This window comes from Rhamphochromis sp. 'chilingali' (genome assembly GCF_963969265.1).
Source record: "Rhamphochromis sp. 'chilingali' genome assembly, chromosome: 4".
Taxonomy (NCBI): Eukaryota; Metazoa; Chordata; class Actinopteri; order Cichliformes; family Cichlidae; genus Rhamphochromis; species Rhamphochromis sp. 'chilingali'.
The window spans coordinates 19,900,777-19,919,823 of record NC_137948.1 but is presented as its reverse complement, the minus strand read 5'-3'; the positions used below and the strand labels follow the sequence as shown (position 1 = coordinate 19,919,823).

Below are 19,047 nucleotides of genomic sequence, written 5' to 3'. Positions count from 1 at the left end.
CTTGGATGAAGATTTGTTAACCTTTCAACCCTCTTACCATCAACAAGTTCTTGAATTCACTAGCTTTGTCGGGCTATTGCACAAGGACAACTGCAGGGTGCTAAACCAAGGAAAGGATCTTTAGATCACATCTCCAGAAGAGTGCATTTCACACAGACCTGAACATGTGTCAATTAGGCAAATCAATTTCTTAACCCACTGTGATGAAAGCTGTCCTGTTTATAAACCATTTCTTCCCAAGTAGCTGATTTGACTCTTAGTACACATGGGTGCAGATTTATGGATCATTTGTAATACTTTTTAAAGACTGGAACTGTGTCTTTGAAAATGTGTAGTGTGAGGTAAAATTCATGCAACCCATTTATCTTGAGTTTAAATGGAAATCTGTTTCTTCTGGGTTACCCCTGATGCCCAGCAGGAGGCAGTACAAACTCTACTAAGTACATGTGCCTAACATATCTTTATTATAAAACTGATGGGACTGGATGTAGCAGGAATTTAAAAAGACAATTTTTAAGATAATTTTTCCTTTGTCACAGTAGAAAAAGTGTAGTGTATTAGACATTTTCCCAACAAACAAAAGCTCCCCAGTTCAGTTCTGAGACATAAATCCTTTTGGAGTTAAGTCAGGAAGAAAATCCAGCATGATATTCATGGTCAAATATGCAGACAAGGCGCCCTCTTGCAAATAAAGAAGCAGAGTAAAGTAGTTTCTAGAAAAGCACAGATGGAATTAATAATTCTCAGTTCCAGTAAGCTCTGAACTTGGTTATGCAAGACCTCCCCTGAGACACAACCATCAACAATACACCCAAGCTACTATTTTGGCATGTCAAAATGGCCCATTTTACAGTTAAAAGATGTAATCAGATACAACACTGCACATTTGTAGATTTTTATTCTCAGCTATAGATACACTGCAGCCATTTTCTTTTCTGCATTCTTGACTTTTGATACAGTAATACATGCCTTTATAGATATTTATTTATATATGCATTGTATATGTATATAACGGGTCATCATCACAGAGAAGGGATGCTGAGTCTTCAAATTAAAAGCATATCTGTCACAGTGAATCTCCACTAATTTGCATTTTTTTCTCTAAATCACAAAATAAACAGTGAGAGTGAGAGTAAATACATTGCATGTTGTAAATACAAACAGTAGCGATGCTCCGAGCTGTGGATAATCATATATTTAAGCTCTCAACCTGCTTTGTTACAGCAATCCCTCCACAATGAGTATATCCCTGTGGCTGATATATTCTGTACCTTGTATTGCAGTGCACAGAAAGCATGGAGGTTTCCTCTTCTGAAATTCAGGAGTGCAAATGCTAATTGTGTAAAATAAACATTTCTTTTCTTTGCTGACAGAAACTGCTACACATCCTTTAACTACATACGCCGAATCATTCACTCACACACATAACACAAAACCGCCTTTATCTACTTCAACAATCGGATTCACAAGATAAACTAACAAATCTTTACATAAATAAAACACTGAGTGTATCATCATCTTACCGCAAATGTAATATTAGAAAACTGGGATTATTTCATTTCCCAGTGCCAAATCCTGAGGGGCTGAATTATTAAATTAAATAACTTCTCTACACGAAAATGAAAAAACAAACAAACATCAGCAAACAAGTTAAAATCACCTACAGAAACTTTTGACCAGCGTTCAGTGTGGTATTTAACTCATCAAATGCACAGACAAAATCAAACCTAAAGCACGTACAGTTACACCTGCACTCATCACATCCATACTTTAAAAGTGGAGGTCAACAATGATTAGTTGAAACATAATAATAAAGAATGAAAGACACACACACACACACACACACACACACACACACACACACACACACACACACACACAAGGTAAAGAAAAGCAGAAGGGCAATCCACACAACGACAAAGCAGTCAAAGCTAGGATCAAACTGACAGATGTTGATTAGTCATGCCTGTTAAGTTCACATGAGTGATTATTCATTCCTAGGCTACAGATGTCAGTAATGTTGAGATTAAATAGAATATATAATTCCCAAAGACAGAGTACACATAGTCAACACGAAACACAACAGCAGCAGTTAAATTCAGTGTCAGTACAGTCTGATTTTCTGTTTGTGATATCTTGACCATCTGAATCAAAAAAGCAGAGGCTAGTACAGTGAGTGAGAAGTTGTTTTTTTTCATAAAGGATTATCTGTGAAAGTTGTGAGAGGCAGTGCAATGTGAAATATCGTCTTTCAGTCCAAGCACCTACTCCAAGAGCAGTACCAGTGTTTTTAAGTAAAATGTACTTCGGAGGTTTGTGAGTTATTTGATGGGGATAGTGTCGCTCTGTTTTCTTTGAGTGTTCTGTTGCTCTACCACAGGATAAGACAAACCTATCAGACAACTTGAATCAGAAAGTAAAACAATCAGGAGATCAACAAAAGGCTTTCTTTGGTCACAAAAGGCAAAAAGATAAAAAAATAAAATAAAGAAACTCAGAAGTACTTTGAAACCACACAGGGAAAAAACTCCAAATCAAGAACTAAAGATCATCTTCCAGGTCCTAAAGGGGAAGACTGTGGTAGCTTTGAGGTGTGTTTGTGCACACTAGGATTGCATGTGACTAATGCATAGGACTAGCAGGGATTTTAGCATGGGCACAACGAGGGAGTTGGGCAGAGTGTTACTCAATCATTTACTCTTCCTTCCTCCTCATCATTGTTCTTTTCTTCTTCGTAGTAGCGGTGAAAGAGCTGGTGGAGATGCTGTTGGAGATCACGGGTTTTTGATCCTTTTCTGGGGTGGTCCACTTTCTCTTGAATGACCTGTTTGCGCTGCCCAGCTCCCTCAACCACTGTTCGTGTGAGAGTGCAACCTTTACGCAGATGGGCCCTGGACAGGTAGCAAGAGGCAGGGAGGGGAAATAGATAAAGAAAGATAAATATCTTTGAAAAAATTCATCTGTGGAAAATAAAGTAAAGGAAGAGCTATAGTTACAGATATGTTATAGGAGAAAAAAAAAACCCCACACAGATTAGACCGTGTAAATCCAACATTACATTTTTGGATTTACACAGTTGAATTAAATTCAGGTTTACTTATAAAGTGCCAAATCCCAACAACGATCACCTCAGGACACTTGATACTGTAAAGTAAAGACCCTATAGTATTCTGGAGAAAACCCCAATAATCAAGTGACTCTATATCACCCACATGGGGGACGAAATGTGAAAGCTTTTTTAGAAACTCTAGAAACCACAAATAAACCTGCCGTCTGAAAGCAGAAGTGCTCTGTTGGGATAATATAAAACTGTCTGATGACGGTATGATGAAGCCTGATTACTCAAGATTTTGTATGTAAAGAGAAGGACTTTAAATTCAGTTGTGGACAGTGAGCCTGAGAAGCAGTTATGGGAGAAATTGATCTCTCTTTCTCATCTCTATTAATACTCGCTGCACACATGCACAGCAACTTCATGGTCTTGATGCATGCTCGATCGTCCAGGTAAGGAAATCCCCACAACTTGATTCTGTTCATCTGGACCTGAAATCACTATGACTAGATGAAAGGAATCAATTTTTTGTGAGCAACTTCATAGCTATTTTCTTAGTGGAGAAAGCTTAAGATTGTGTTGCAAAACTCATACTGTTAAGGCTGAAAACATGTCGTCCCCTGCGTGGAACCTGAATTCAGGTTCGTCAAACCAAGGAATTTCTTTTGAGCCAGTTTTTCCTGAATTAAACTTGTTTGTAAAATACCACCATTAGGAAACCTACGGAATTCTACTCAAAACTCATTTGTGTCAAAATGTATCTTTTTCCTTTTCATTTTTGTGTCTTTTGCTTGTTAATTACTTGGAATATTTAAGGCTATTCAACTTCTATACTACTCAAAAGCAGCAACACAAAGTAATCACTAAAACTATGATTTACTAAAAACAACTAAATAGTGCATGAATAATAATTTTAATGTAGTGCACGGGACAACATTTTCTTGCAGTTGTTCACAAGAGTTAAAAAATTATAAACTCACATCTCACTGGTTTATTTACACGTTTGACTTTGAATTGGTTAAGAATACAAAAAATTTGTTTGCCAGCACAAATGAACATGCGCAAACATTAGTCAATAATAGTAAGCTTCACACACACACGTGCACTCCAGTAGGCACACCTCCTGACCACTGTTCCATCCTCTTTGATAGTCTCTCTTTCTACCACCAGAGGGAGCTCTGTTCCGCTAAAACCACTCAAATAACCGAATGCCTGGTGGCATGAAAAGCAGAGAACACAGTCTCTTAATTCAAAGTGATTAAATAATAAAAAACATACATTTGAAACTCGAAACATCTTCACAATGTGCTGTTTGTTTATTATTTTTTTTAAACCTAAGGTGCTAAGACATGAAGAATGTTGATGTATAAGTATTATGTTAATATGTGGTTATGTGGTTGGGGAATAACGGTGACAAAGTGTTTAAAAACCTTCTTGAAGTCGTCCTGGGCTGTAGGCAGATCAGAGGTCAAAGACTGATCACCATGGTGTGTCACTGTCCTTTCACCCTCCAACACGGTTGTCCTTTCCGTGTGACTGATCTTGCGGCCATCAGCCGTCTCCTGCCTTGATGATGACGAATGCTCACGTTCGGTAAAAGTCACCTAGGTCAAAAAGTTTATTTAGCTGTACTTTATATATTAATGTCAGTATAGATGTTACACCTTCCATTTTTTGGTAAAAAACAAAACAAAAAACAACCCCAAAACAAAACAGAACAAAACACTATGAAGAAGGACATCTGCAACGAACATACCTCTGTGTGGTCTCCCTCACTTTTCACGACTGTCCGCTTCACAACCTTAGAGTAGCCATCTCCCTCCGCTGCAGGGACAAACCCCTGAGGAGCTCCTTCTAAGGTCGTCTCTTCATGCTCCGCACCATCCGCGGAAACACACTTACGTATAATTTTACGGGTAACCTGAGCAAGATAATGCATTTAACGACTATATATAGGATTAACTTATACTTGCATATAATGCATATAGTGCATTTTTTCTCCACCTTTTTGACAACTATGTGTCCATTTTCATCCTTGTACCTTTCTTCTGACACCGACTGGGCAGGGAGGTCTGGCATTTCATCAGCCTATGAGGAAAACAAGACAACTAATAATCATACAGGCTCATTTGGGTCAGTGAAATATTCACTTCTTTAACTGACAAATTAGTGCAACTGTATGTTCGAGTATAATAATGCACACAACTTTTAAGCAGTAATTCAGTGAGAAAACAGAGACTTCGGGACACAGGAAACAAACTTGCATTTTCAGATGTATTTTGTTAAATAAACCAAGAAAAAAAGTGCTCACAGCAGCACAAAACTCTCAGGTTAGGCTCATACATGTTAATCAAGGGGTGTGTTATCTAATTTGAACCCATTTTAATCCTTTCTGTTAAGACTTAAGGTTGTTAGAAAATAAACATTTGTAACTTGACAGTGAAAGTTTTTAGCTTTCATTTAGTTGCCACACTGGTTTAAAACGTCATCAGTCATGCTAAATCAGATACCTGAATGACAACTCTTCTTTGTACTATTCTGGCAGTCAAAAATTCATCATCTGAACTTTCTGACATTGATCCAAGCTCAGCGTTGATCTCCTGACCAAGCAACACAAATCCATTGACATTTAATAATGAATGACAGCATGAATGCTAGGTTTGCAGGAAAGCAAGCAAGAAGCAGAGTGATATGTTGCACTTTCAGATGATTGCATGTCGTTTTGTACATTACACTGAAAGTACAACATGGCAGTCTATAATTAAACAAAAAAAGAAAATACACCATGCTCTTACCTAGATGACAATAAATGTGCCTACTGATGAAAAAAAAAGTAACTCATGTTATCACTGTGAGTGATCCTACTAGTTACAGGCAGCAAAGTGACATGCTAAGTTAGGATTAGTCAAATGTGAAATCAAAACAAATTAAGGGTTAGAAGGAGTTTTAGCTCCCATTCACGTGTCTACAGGGTTACCAGCAGTCATTCCTCTCTGAAGCAAATATAGTCATTTGGCCAAGCTCAGCTCTGGGGAAAACACTTGCAGTTTTTTTTACCAACTCTCATCTTACCCTTGTCAGAGATTTATCAGTATCATGATATGCTGCAGTTTCACAGACAGGTGGTGGTTGTGAAGTCTCACACAAGGTGAATTCTTCATCTGATGTTTCTTGCATTTCTTCTCTCTTTACATCTACACGATAAATAGGCTCATGGACAAAAGAAGCGTCTTCGTAATCTTCACTTCCAGAAGACAACAGTACTTTTTGATTCAACTTTTCCTGCACTCTAGAGTGATCCTGGGCTTGACCTCCACTTGACCTAGCTCTTGTCTCAGATTCATCAGGATCAGGCTCTGAGAAATCGGATGAACCCTGTTTGCAGTCAAAGTAAGGCTCTGGGTCAGAATATTCATTGGTTGGACTGTCTGCACCACTATGCACTATAGGACTGTATCCTGAAGGTATCTGAGTATAGGTAGATGAAATAGAGGAGGCCTCTGCATAGCCAGGTGGCAAGTTGTACTCTTCATCAGAGGCTGAAGAAGAATAAGTTTTGGGTTTGACTGAAGAAGACTCAGAGTCAAAACATTCATCGTCTACTGAAGTCAGAGATCCTTCTGAATGGTGTTCACTGGTCCTGTCCTCATCTGAAGATATTTTTAAGTTCCTTGATGAGGAATTGGGCACCAGTTCTTCAAAGCTGAAATTTCTTGCAGATATCACTGTCTCAGGAGTCAAATCAGAAAGAGACTGTGAAGACAAATCTTCATTATGTATACTGTCAACAGAGTTTGCTGCCCATAACTGAAGTCTATCTGGGTTAGTCTGTGATTCTGTCACACCTTTAAAGTCATTAGATGGCATAGCTAATTCATGTGCTTCTTGACTCTGAAGAATGTCAGTTGTAGCATCTTCCCAACAAATATCTTTCTCAGGTATGTCAGACTTGCTCTTTGTAGCAACTGAAGGAAATTTCTGAGTATTATTTAGACCATGTGTGCTTAACTGAAATGCATCCACATGAAAGCTTGGTTGTTCCATTTCTTCACAAAGTCTTTGGGAAGATTCTGGGCTCGAAAGGGATTCATTAGAGGACTCAGAACTGTCTTTATGAAGACCAGAGCTTGATGGTACGCTTATGACAAGTTTTGTTACATCGGGAATGACTGAGACCATTTCATGTTCAAGCTGAATGGATGTCTGGAAATGTGGATGCTCTGTAATGGGAATATCTGGGTTATCTACTGCAAGCTGTGCAGCAGATGATAGATTGACTTTTAGCATATCACTATATTCTGCAGGGCTGTGATCCTGAAGGAAAATATCTTGGAACTCATACATTTGGTCAACTGCAGGGATCTCGTTGGTGGATTCAGATGAATGTGGTTTAAGTGCCTCTGGTCTAAACTTAAGTTTCATCTCCTCCAGATCTGACAGAAGCTGGTCAAGCTGAGGGGACCCAGACCCTGGTGGTGTTGGTGTGGATTCTGAGGACATGACAGTTGCAGCATCTGGGCTATCTTGAGCTGTTTGAGAGACTGATTCTAGAGTCATGAAGCTTGGTTTAACTAAGCCATAATCTTCACTTGTGGGAGATGACATTTTGTCTTTTTCCTGTGGTGCACTAATTTGATTGTTCACTGTGGTGTCAAATTGTGCTTTACTCAAGTCAAAGTTAGCTGGAATTGGTAATTCTAGTTTTTTAGTGAAAACTGTATTTGAATCACATGGTAAGGATGGGGATTCTGCTGGAAAGACCTGCCTCTGTCCTAATTCAAGATTTTTTTGTTGTGAATCTTGTGAAATATTTGTCTTGGAAGATGCAGGTGACACCTGAAAGAAATGGTACAATGAAGTGGGAATTAAAAATAAATATCATGGGTGGTTTTGTTGTTGATTTAAGGAAGACTCCAATGACGCATGCATTTTCCAAGATTTTTCAAGGACAAGTTGGTGTTTTAAATACAAGAACAGTGAGCAATATTTTAAATAATTAAGTTCACTTGTAGTGCACATGCATATAAAACAGAATTAACATATTAAGAAATATGTTAATACATGTATTTAACAAGCAGCATGAGGTTTAAAAAGCATGGCATGACCTATTAAGATGCCCATCGATATTTTTGAAATATTCTTCATAGCAGTACATAATTGACAAGACATTATATTACAACTATGATAGACTTGCAAAAATGAATAACAAAAGATTTGATTTACTGTAAAGATGAACATGCATAAGTATAGTATAAAGTCACTTCCATGTCATATAAAGTCAGCCATCCAGCAGTTTATAAAATTTGCTAGTGCATTTTGCTGAGCTGCATTACTGCAATAATAATAACACTGTTTCAAAAAACCTGCCCAAATGACACAGCATTATAAGGAAAGGTTACAAAAACACATCAGGTGAAAATTTGAATCAACGCAACCAACCCAAGGTGTTGCGCCCCTGCCAATACATTTGGGAAAGCAAAATGTGTGGGTTTTAAATGTAAAAATTCTTTGGCGGAGGATGTACTTTCAAAGAGGAAGAAAAATATCAGCTGTGGCAAATTTAGAATTCTGTGTTTTTTAACTGAACAGCTAAATATTGCAAAAAATTTGCTGCAACTACAGTAAATAAAAAATACATTTCTATTGGTAATCTCTATTAGTTTTGCTTCAGAGAAAGGGCATTCTACCTGTTCTAATGCAAACATGCCATGGTCAGAGAGCCATTGCTTGTTATTGGGGGAAGCTACTACTTATAAAAATCAACACTGCATTCACTGATATGCAACAGCCTTTGCTGCCTTACCAATGCCATGGAAATTTTTCTCTTGAACTTGATCGTGGATTTTCTTTTCATGGGCTTTTCATGTACTTGGGAAGATCAGTCTTGGACATGTGATATTGTTGTGTCCATTTTTGTTCATACACAAGTTGTATTCACTTCAGGGATTCTTTTTTCCTTGAGGTTGTTCATTGGAAAGCCTCCTCCAGCCAGGTACCATGATGAAAACCACTGTTTTCTACAGATGGCTTGTGACTCAAATGATGAAAACTAGCTGTGGTTTATTGTGATCTAATATAGACTTTTTGGCATTTAGGCTTTATTAAAAAACAAACTGAAAAACGATTATTTATATCTTAGTAAAGAGTTATAGGTTCGTTTTCAGATGTTTCATTTTGTGTAGTCTTTGTTTCAAGATATGTATCTGTGACTGTAACTAATGTAGAGTGAAATCAGAATTTTGTAATCTATTTGAATGCTCTTCTATTTTTTCTTCTTACTTGCCAAAACCAACAGCAACAGATCCTCTGTCTGAACTAGCCTGCATGCCAGATATACTTGGGCAAGATAGTAACCCCAAGTTGCTCTTCGATGCATCCACTGGAGTGTGAATTTTAGACAGAAAGCAATTGCATAGAAAAAGAAAAAAAAAGTGCTTGTATGAGTGGGTGAATAAGGCAAGTTGTAGCGCTCCGAGTGCCTTATCAGAGTAGAAAAGTGCTATATAAGAACCAGTCCATTTACTACTGCTTGAGCATAGGGCTTTGTCTGATTGTTGGGGAGTTTCACTCTAATCTGAATTTTAAATAATTTTAGTGATTGCAGGCAACAAATCATCAACAACTGACTGTGTACACCTTTTTTTGTACAGTACATTTATGGGGGACCCGTAGGATTGAATATTAAACTCTAAAGTATAGAGTGTACAATACACATTGTATACAATAAAAACTAGTGTATACAATCGATAATATGGTCATATCACATAAAAGAAAAATAGCAAAACATAAATAATTACAGTGTCTCTCCAGATTAGATAGATAGGTAATTTTATTATCTGAGCTGTGAATATACAATGTTATGCCTATAATGTCTATTCTCTGAAAGACAGAATTGAGTTGGTGGAAGACAGATGATCTGTGACAAAGCACAACACCTGTCAACTCCCTCTGGTGGCCCATCTGCACCATGTGATGACAATTCATTTGCTAACTTTTTATTTATCCAGGGAACATAGTGACAGATATAGCATTTCATTTCCTTTCTAAATTATTTGTTGCACCAAATATTATAATGTCTTAAAATCAGAGTCAAATACCTCAGCACTCCTGAACAAAACTGTTTTGACCAGATGGTGACCCTTTAATTTATAATTTATGTTGTCACGCCTCCATTTGAATGTGCCCCTACAGCATCAGATAGGCATTTCTGCTGGTGTAACTCTACTAACTAATGCAAAAGCTTGTTTGGACAGAATAAAACAGATAAACAACTGGTCACACTGCATTCTGAGTATGAGCAGACATACACAACATTGAAACTACCTGATATTTGGTAGACACCCAGCAAAACACCTATGGTCCACTTATGCATGCACATAGGATGTTACATGCAGGTTACACTATACAAGACTAGACCTTGACTAGACCTTACTCCAAAATGTGGCCTGGATTTCCAGCATTACAGCCTTAAGCCTGTGACAAAATCAGCAGACTTGAGCTTAATAAAACTTGACAAGCGTTAGGGGTGGGCGGTAGAAACGGTATACGATAGAAACAATATAAATTTGGCCAACGGTAGAGATTTTGACTTATACCGCTCTACCGTGATAGCGCATGTTGACGGCGTCATCAAGCTGTGCCTGTTTTGGTCGAAAGCATTGCAGCAGCTGCAAACAACATCATCTGCAAATTATGCTGGGCAACAGTAATAGCAAAGAGACGAAGCACTTTTTGAATATGGGGAAAGCTAAAAACTGCGCTTCCTCCACTTCCGTACCATTGATTCAATAATGATGAATTCTCTCGCAGCTGTTCTATTCCCATGTTGTTGCAGTATATTAATGACTAACCTCGTATTGTGGATTACCTCAGTTGTTCTCCTGACTGAAGTTTTGTCCGTTTATAGCATCCTGCCATGCAATTGCATTTGTCCCTAACCACCAGAAATCCTCACGTTAACTTTTATCGAGTGGAAAAAGGTTAGCGTTCATCCTTCAGCTTCACTGTGCTAATGTTATGCTAACATAGCTGTTTTGCTAGCGATCACGTAGCACATCATTATATACCAGCTAGTCCAACTTCAGTAACCCTACAAAAATCACTGCTGTTTAGTTTTCTGTCTGTTTTCATTTATGTTGGAAGTCATAGCAGACCTGTACATTTTAATTTTTCAGAAATCTCTCAGTCAGAACATGCTATATCATGTTTAAGTGGAAACTAGCGAGCTAACTTCCTGCTAACTTCTAACTCCATTAAATTTAATAAATTCTGTTTTCATGGATGCCTGGATGTTAAACTTAATTGTTACACCTGGTAAAGCAGCAACGCTGATTATTTTATTAAGGATGAAAGAATTTAGACAGTTTTTCGTTTGACTTTGGGACCTGAAGCAGACGGAGTTTTGGACCCGGATTACTCCGCGAAGCTCCTGACTACGGCAGCCGTAACGCTCCGGCAATCCATCAAGCTGTGCGCCTTCATAGCTTACCAAAATCATACTAAAACATTTTTTGACAGATTTCTACCACATAAAATCGGTTCGAGGTGAGTAAGCACAACCAGAATTCAGACATAAGGCACACTGTCGATTTCTGAGAAAATGAAAGTATTTTATGCCTTATAGCGGGGGGTAGACAACCTTTCTGATGATGAGTACCATCTAAAATTTCCTCAGAAGTCAATGTGCCATATGATTGCATTAGCAATAAATTTAATAACTCTATATTGACAGTTACACACTATATAGAACAACTTTATAGAATTATATTTGTTCGCAGATGTTTGCAGCTATCAGCGAATAGTTATCAGCTGTTTTGAAACAAAAAAATACACTTTTTATCCATAACAAGAACTCCATAACAGCAAATGAACTGTACAACAGAAAATGCAAATGCTCTTTATGGTCTCCTCACAACAATGATAAGAAAAATAAACTGAGCCAATATGACATGTTTGTTAATACAGGGATACACATATTAATGTGATCTCTGGTCTCCCACTCAGAGACACAGGTCTACGAGTGTCCAGCATGCAGACCGCTACCTGAGGACACTCTTCGTGTGAGAGAAAATCTGCTTACACAGATATGTAGAGCCAAATACTGTCAATAATGCCTCTGCAATGTTCTGAAGACAGTTAAACTTGTCAGGTAGTGATGTCCAGCAGGTGAAAATGCAAGCTCCATGAACACGCACAGCTATGGATTCCAGCTTCGTTCGTAGTTCTGCAAACTTTCACCCCCACAAAGTTGAGGTTTTCAGTTCAATCAGCTGCATTTCAATGTCGCATTAACTGGCATTAACTCAGCCAGTTAATGCGAGACAAATCCAGCTGCTCATTAAAGCCTTCTGGTTTGATCAGTCTCGAGTCTACGGATGTATCCGTGTATTTCTGTGGTGCTGATGCTGCGCTGAGTGGACAGCTCCTGAAGCATCTGAAGTGTCGGAATGTGGAAATTTCAACATCGCTTGAAAAAACTGTCAGCTAGCAACGTCCCTCTCACTGGTAAGCTAAGTTATTTTTAGCCAATTACAAGTTGAATCTGGTCGTTGTGGTTGTTAGCTAAGATACCGTCATTAAGAAGCGGCACAACTAGTGTGTCTATGTGAGCTAATTTGTGATGTGCACCGCTGGCCCAGCCATTTATTTTTTAATGCACCTTCTCAGATTAACTCACTGCGTGTCGTGCCCAGGGCTGGACTGTGACAAAAGATCGGCCCGGGCATTTTGACTAGAGACCGGCCCACCAGGTATTAAAGATATAAAGCCTTTGAATGAAAACAAACGCCTTGGTGACAGTGATGTACACTGTCTTGTTGGTATATGTATGATTTCTATACATTTTACGTCAGATAAAAACTTTGGTTATAAGATTCAGATAATTATTTAATAAAAGCTAGATATTTTTAAATGAGAATAAGAAAGAAACATATTTCTTTGTGCCCCCCTTTCCCTGTTAATGCCCTACCTGGCCCCCTGGCAAAACTTTGCTAGATGATGTTGCTGTTTTCCTGTTTCCGCTGGTTTCCTGTTTCTGGTGCAAAGTGGGCGATAAACAAGCATAGCCGATCAGCTGATCATTGATCAGTTTCATGACTGAAGTAGCAACAGGAGAGGGAGGGGGAGAGAGTGAGAGAAGAAGAAACAGCTGTGCAGCGTAAAGACGCAGAAAAACTCCAGCTTTGCTTGTGAAGCTCGCACACAAGAATTTCACTCACATGTGCTGTACCAATGTACCTGCACATGTGATGTGACAATAAAAGTGATTTGATTTGATTTGATTTGCTTTGTGTCTTTTTCCATTTTAGCTGAAGTACGGGACAAACTGTGTTCCTTTTCAGCTCAATACGAAACGCGTAATATTTTCTCTGAATATGGGATTATTCCGTTTTTTACAGGACGGTTGGCAACTCTACTAACTAACCTTATGAATAAAATAAAGTTCGCTATCAGTAACATCATAGCACCTGCCCAGCTGTATAGAAACTCCGCCAGCTAGTACGCAGTACGGGTTATTGTAACTGACTGTAAAAAGTCAGCACAACGAAAATAAACTACACCTAAACTTGGTTTTTCTATGACCCAGATAGACTGCAGGTCATAACGTCTTACCTGAAGTTCAGTTCACCTGACACTCGGACCAGCGGCTGCCTCGGGTCTCTCCTCCTGCCCCCCCTTTCCCTCATCCACCCGCTGGCCTCTGGTGGTGGCTATGGCGGAGCTTCCACAAACAACTGAGTTATTTTTACACATCGACCAGTATCTGGCCAATCCACCACCTTTCATTGTTTATACCGTTACAAAAATAAATAAATAAATACATAATCAGCCCATAAAAACGAAAAATCACCCGGTATGCCAGATGGCCAGTCCAGATACGGTCGTGCCATCAGTTAACCCTTGGCACGCGTGCCCAGGGTTGTCGACCCCTGCCTTATAGTGTGTAAAGTATGTTATACAGAAGAAAAGAATATATCGCGATATATATCGTTACCGCACATGCTTCAAATTATACCATGATATGGATTTTAGGCCATATTGACCAGCCCTAACTGGCGTGGATAATCATTAAACATTACACATTAGGGAACATGAAAGGCTTGGTCAAACAAAAAAACAAACCCCCCTCAAAATTAGGGCTCAAAATACAACCACATTCACTAAAAAAGGCAACAGTTGAAAACACATAAGGGAACATTAAGCTCATTTTGAGTTAATCCCATGATCCTAGTAGTACCTAGAAGCCCTAGCAGTAACTAGTTGGCCTTACTTGCATTGAGGAAAAGAGCATAAGGACTAAGGAATAAAGGAATAAAGGATAAATAGAATATATGTGTAGGGGAATCACACAGTTTATCATAAATTAACGTCATAAGTCAAGATTACGGGTGTCTTCAGCATTGCAATAGAGATGCTTGAAGATCTAATAACACAATAGTTGTTATGCAAAAAGAAGATGACTGGTGAAATACTAGAGAAAAAAAACTGAACCATTTTAGTTACTATTGCGTCAGGATATTTTTTGTGATGTTCAACTGACTTGACTAAATAGGTGGATGGTTTCAGAAAATCTAATATCACAACAAGGACATTTTCCTTTATACATTGGATCAGAAAGATGTGACATTAGTTTGGGAAAACAAACTTTGTTTTGTATGCTAGAATCACTAACATATCTCATTTCATATGACTGTGATGGCAAGGAATGCAAAGATGAAGTGTGTACCTGGGTATGGTTTTTATTAACTAATAGGTTTTGAGAAGATAGAGGTTCAAAATCTGATGAAAAAGCCTTGGCTGAAGTTGATTTTTCTCTGAAAGCATGACTTGGTTTTCGGGACGAAGTTGTGTCGCGTTCATTTTCTGGGGACGAAGGACTATTATTTGATAAAGAATCGGGACCAAAATCAGATGAATGTGACTGAGAGGACACTGGTCTGATCTCATCAAACATAATTTCCAGACGCAAATCAGAATCTTCCCAGTCTGAAAATGCTGATTCTGGTGTAACCGACCTTTGCCCTAACAATTCCGCATTACATTCATTATGGGGACATCTGAACTGAGGAACAGGTGAGTCCGGAGAGAGCGGCCTAAATTCACCTTCAGACTCCAGCGATTCAGGAGACTGGGGCCTTAATTCCGCCACCCACTCGTCTAGAAGATAAAGGGTATGTTCTGTATCAGATGCTTCTGATGGCGAAGATGCAGAAGGCATAGTTCTCAAGTCACTACTTTGGAAGTCAAATAAAGTGTCACATTCATTGTCATGTGTAAAGCCTCGCACAACCTGTGCATAGGTCAAAGATCTTGAAGCAGGCAGCAAAGGCGATGATTTTACAGTAAGAGCTGAGTGTTTAACTTCAACATTTAAAGAATAGGAATCTGGTGAATCTGGTCTGTTGTCTTCAAACATTTGTGCAAGACAAGATTCTAAATCATCATTATCGGACATTGTTGAAAGAGGTGACGTGGGCCTATTTTCAGAATATTGCAAGTAGTAGTTACAATGTTGACTGATTGTTGGACTTAACATCATGGAAGAAGAATGAGGACATTGATGAACTGACACCACAGATTCTGGGGAGGATGCTCTAAAGTCTGCCAGCCAACTGTTCAAGAGTGAAAAGTCCAAACCAGGAGACACAAACTCTGGAGACAATGCTCTATTATCTGACAACAGATCCAGACTAAAATCAGATGAATGTGACTGAGAGGACACTGGTCTGATGTCATCAAACATAATTTCCAGACACAAATGAGAATCTTCCCAGTCTGAAAATGCTGATTCTGGTGTAACCGACCTTTGCCCTAACAATTCCGCATTACATTCATTATTGGGACATCTGAACTGAGGAACAGGTGAGTCCGGAGAGAGCGGCCTAAATTCACCTTCAGACTCCAGCGATTCAGGAGACTGTGGCCTTAATTCCACCACCCACTCGTCTAGAAGATAAAGGGTATGTTCTGTATCAGATGCTTCTGATGGCGAAGATGCAGAAGGCATAGTTCTCAAGTCACTACTTTGGAAGTCAAATAAAGTGTCACATTCGTTGTCATGTGTAAAGCCTCGCACAACCTGTGCATAGGTCAAAGTTCTTGAAGCAGGCAGCAAAGGCGATGATTTTACAGTAAGAGCTGAGTGTTTAACTTCAACATTTGAAGAGTAGGAATCTGGTGAATCTGGTCTGTTGTCTTCAAACATTTGTGCAAGACAAGATTCTAAATCATCATTATTGGAAATTGTTGAAAGAGGTGACGTGGGCCTTTTTTCAGAATATTGCAAGTAGTAGTTACAATGTTGACTGATTGTTGGACTTAACATCATGGAAGAAGAATGAGGACATTGATGAACTGACACCACAGATTCTGGGGAGGATGCTCTAAAGTCTGCCAGCCAACTGTTCAAGAATGAAAAGTCCAAACCAGGAGACACAAACTCTGGAGACAATGCTCTATTATCTGACAACAGATCCAGACTAAAATCAGATGAATGTGACTGAGAGGACACTGGTCTGATCTCATCAAACATAATTTCCAGACACAAATGAGAATCTTCCCAGTCCGAAAATGCTGATTCTGGTGTAACCGACCTTTGCCCTAACAATTCCGCATTACATTCATTATGGGGACATCTGAACTGAGGAACAGGTGAGTCCGGAGAGAGCGGCCTAAATTCACCTTCAGACTCCAGCGATTCAGGAGACTGTGGCCTTAATTCCGCCACCCACTCGTCTAGAAGATAAAGGGTATGTTCTGTATCAGATGCTTCTGATGGCGAAGATGCAGAAGGCATAGTTCTCAAGTCACTACTTTGGAAGTCAAATAAAGTGTCACATTTGTTGTCATGTGTAAAGCCTCGCACAACCTGTGCATAGGTCAAAGTTCTTGAAGCAGGCAGCAAAGGCGATGATTTTACAGTAAGAGCTGAGTGTTTAACTTCAACATTTGAAGAGTAGGAATCTGGTGAATCTGGTTTGTTGTCTTCAAACATTTGTGCAAGACAAGATTCTAAATCATCATTATCGGACATTGTTGAAAGAGGTGACATGGGCCTATTTTCAGAATATTGCAAGTAGTAGTTACAATGTTGACTGATTGTTGGACTTAACATCATGGAAGAAGAATGAGGACATTGATGAACTGACACCACAGATTCTGGGGAGGATGCTCTAAAGTCTGCCAGCCAACTGTTCAAGAGTGAAAAGTCCAAACCAGGAGACACAAACTCTGGAGACAATGCTCTATTATCTGACAACAGATCCAGACTAAAATCAGATGAATGTGACTGAGAGGACACTGGTCTGATGTCATCAAACATAATTTCCAGACGCAAATCAGAATCTTCCCAGTCTGAAAATGCTGATTCTGGTGTAACCGACCTTTGCCCTAACAATTCCGCATTACATTCATTATGGGGACATCTGAACTGAGGAACAGGTGAGTCCGGAGAGAGCGGCCTAAATTCACCTTCAGACTCCAGCGATTCAGGAGACTGTGGCCTTAATTCCGCCACCCACTCGTCTAGAAGATAAAGGGTATATTCTGTATCAGATGCTTCTGATAGCGAAGATGCAGAAGGCATAGTTCTCAAGTCACTACTTTGGAAGTCAAATAAAGTGTCACATTCGTTGTCATGTCGCACAACCTGTGCATAGGTCAAAGTTCTTGAAGCAGGCAGCAAAGGCGATGATTTTACAGTAAGAGCTGAGTGTTTAACTTCAACATTTAAAGAATAGGAATCTGGTGAATCTGGTCTGTTGTCTTCAAACATTTGTGCAAGACAAGATTCTAAATCATCATTATCGGACATTGTTGAAAGAGGTGACGTGGGCCTTTTTTCAGAATATTGCAAGTAGTAGTTACAATGTTGACTGATTGTTGGACTTAACATCATGGAAGAAGAATGAGGACATTGATGAACTGACACCACAGATTCTGGGGAGGATGCTCTAAAGTCTGCCAGCCAACTGTTCAAGAGTGAAAAGTCCAAACCAGGAGACACAAACTCTGGAGACAACGCTCTATTATCTGACAACAGATCCAGACTAAAATCAGATGAATGTGACTGAGAGGACACTGGTCTGATGTCATCAAACATAATTTCCAGACACAAATGAGAATCTTCCCAGTCTGAAAATGCTGATTCTGGTGTAACCGACCGTTGCCCTAACAATTCCGCATTACATTCATTATGGGGACATCTGAACTGAGGAACAGGTGAGTCCGGAGAGAGCGGCCTAAATTCACCTTCAGACTCCAGCGATTCAGGAGACTGTGGCCTTAATTCCGCCACCCACTCGTCTAGAAGATAAAGGGTATGTTCTGTATCAGATGCTTCTGATGGCGAAGATGCAGAAGGCATAGTTCTCAAGTCACTACTTTGGAAGTCAAATAAAGTGTCACATTCGTTGTCATGTGTAAAGCCTCGCACAACCTGTGCATAGGTCAAAGTTCTTGAAGCAGGCAGCAAAGGCGATGATTTTACAGTAAGAGCTGAGTGTTTAACTTCAACATTTGAAGAGTAGGAATCTGGTGAATCTGGTCTGTTGTCTTCAAACATTTGTGCAAGACAAGATTCTAAATCATCATTATTGGAAATTGTTGAAAGAGGTGACGTGGGACTTTTTTCAGAATATTGCAAGTAGTAGTTACAATGTTGACTGATTGTTGGACTTAACATCATGGAAGAAGAATGAGGACATTGATGAACTGACACCACAGATTCTGGGGAGGATGCTCTAAAGTCTGCCAGCCAACTGTTCAAGAATGAAAAGTCCAAACCAGGAGACACAAACTCTGGAGACAATGCTCTATTATCTGACAACAGATCCAGACTAAAATCAGATGAATGTGACTGAGAGGACACTGGTCTGATGTCATCAAACATAATTTCCAGACACAAATGAGAATCTTCCCAGTCCGAAAATGCTGATTCTGGTGTAACCGACCTTTGCCCTAACAATTCCGCATTACATTCATTATGGGGACATCTG

The 19,047-nt window shown here is 39.2% G+C and overlaps 1 protein-coding gene across 12 annotated transcripts in view; it reads right to left on the bottom strand.

Annotated features, from left to right (window-relative positions):
• Window positions 1–572: 572 nt before the first annotated feature.
• Window positions 573–19,047, bottom strand: part of ank2a (ankyrin 2a, neuronal) — an 84,836-nt gene continuing 66,361 nt past the window's right edge. For 4 of the 12 annotated variants that reach the window (XM_080880204.1, XM_080880195.1, XM_080880196.1 and 1 more), the window contains 7 exons: window positions 6,125–7,888; window positions 5,563–5,652; window positions 5,057–5,140; window positions 4,809–4,973; window positions 4,483–4,656; window positions 4,173–4,264; window positions 651–2,891 (listed from right to left, as the gene is read on the bottom strand). In XM_080880204.1, coding sequence (XP_080736330.1) covers window positions 2,687–2,891; window positions 4,173–4,264; window positions 4,483–4,656; window positions 4,809–4,973; window positions 5,057–5,140; window positions 5,563–5,652; window positions 6,125–7,888 — 2,574 coding nt within the window. In that variant the 3' untranslated portion in view covers window positions 651–2,686. Of the gene's footprint in view, window positions 2,892–4,172; window positions 4,265–4,482; window positions 4,657–4,808; window positions 4,974–5,056; window positions 5,141–5,562; window positions 5,653–6,124; window positions 7,889–19,047 lie in introns of all 12 variants that reach the window. The other 8 variants (XM_080880201.1, XM_080880203.1, XM_080880202.1 and 5 more) reach the window with 6 other exon arrangements.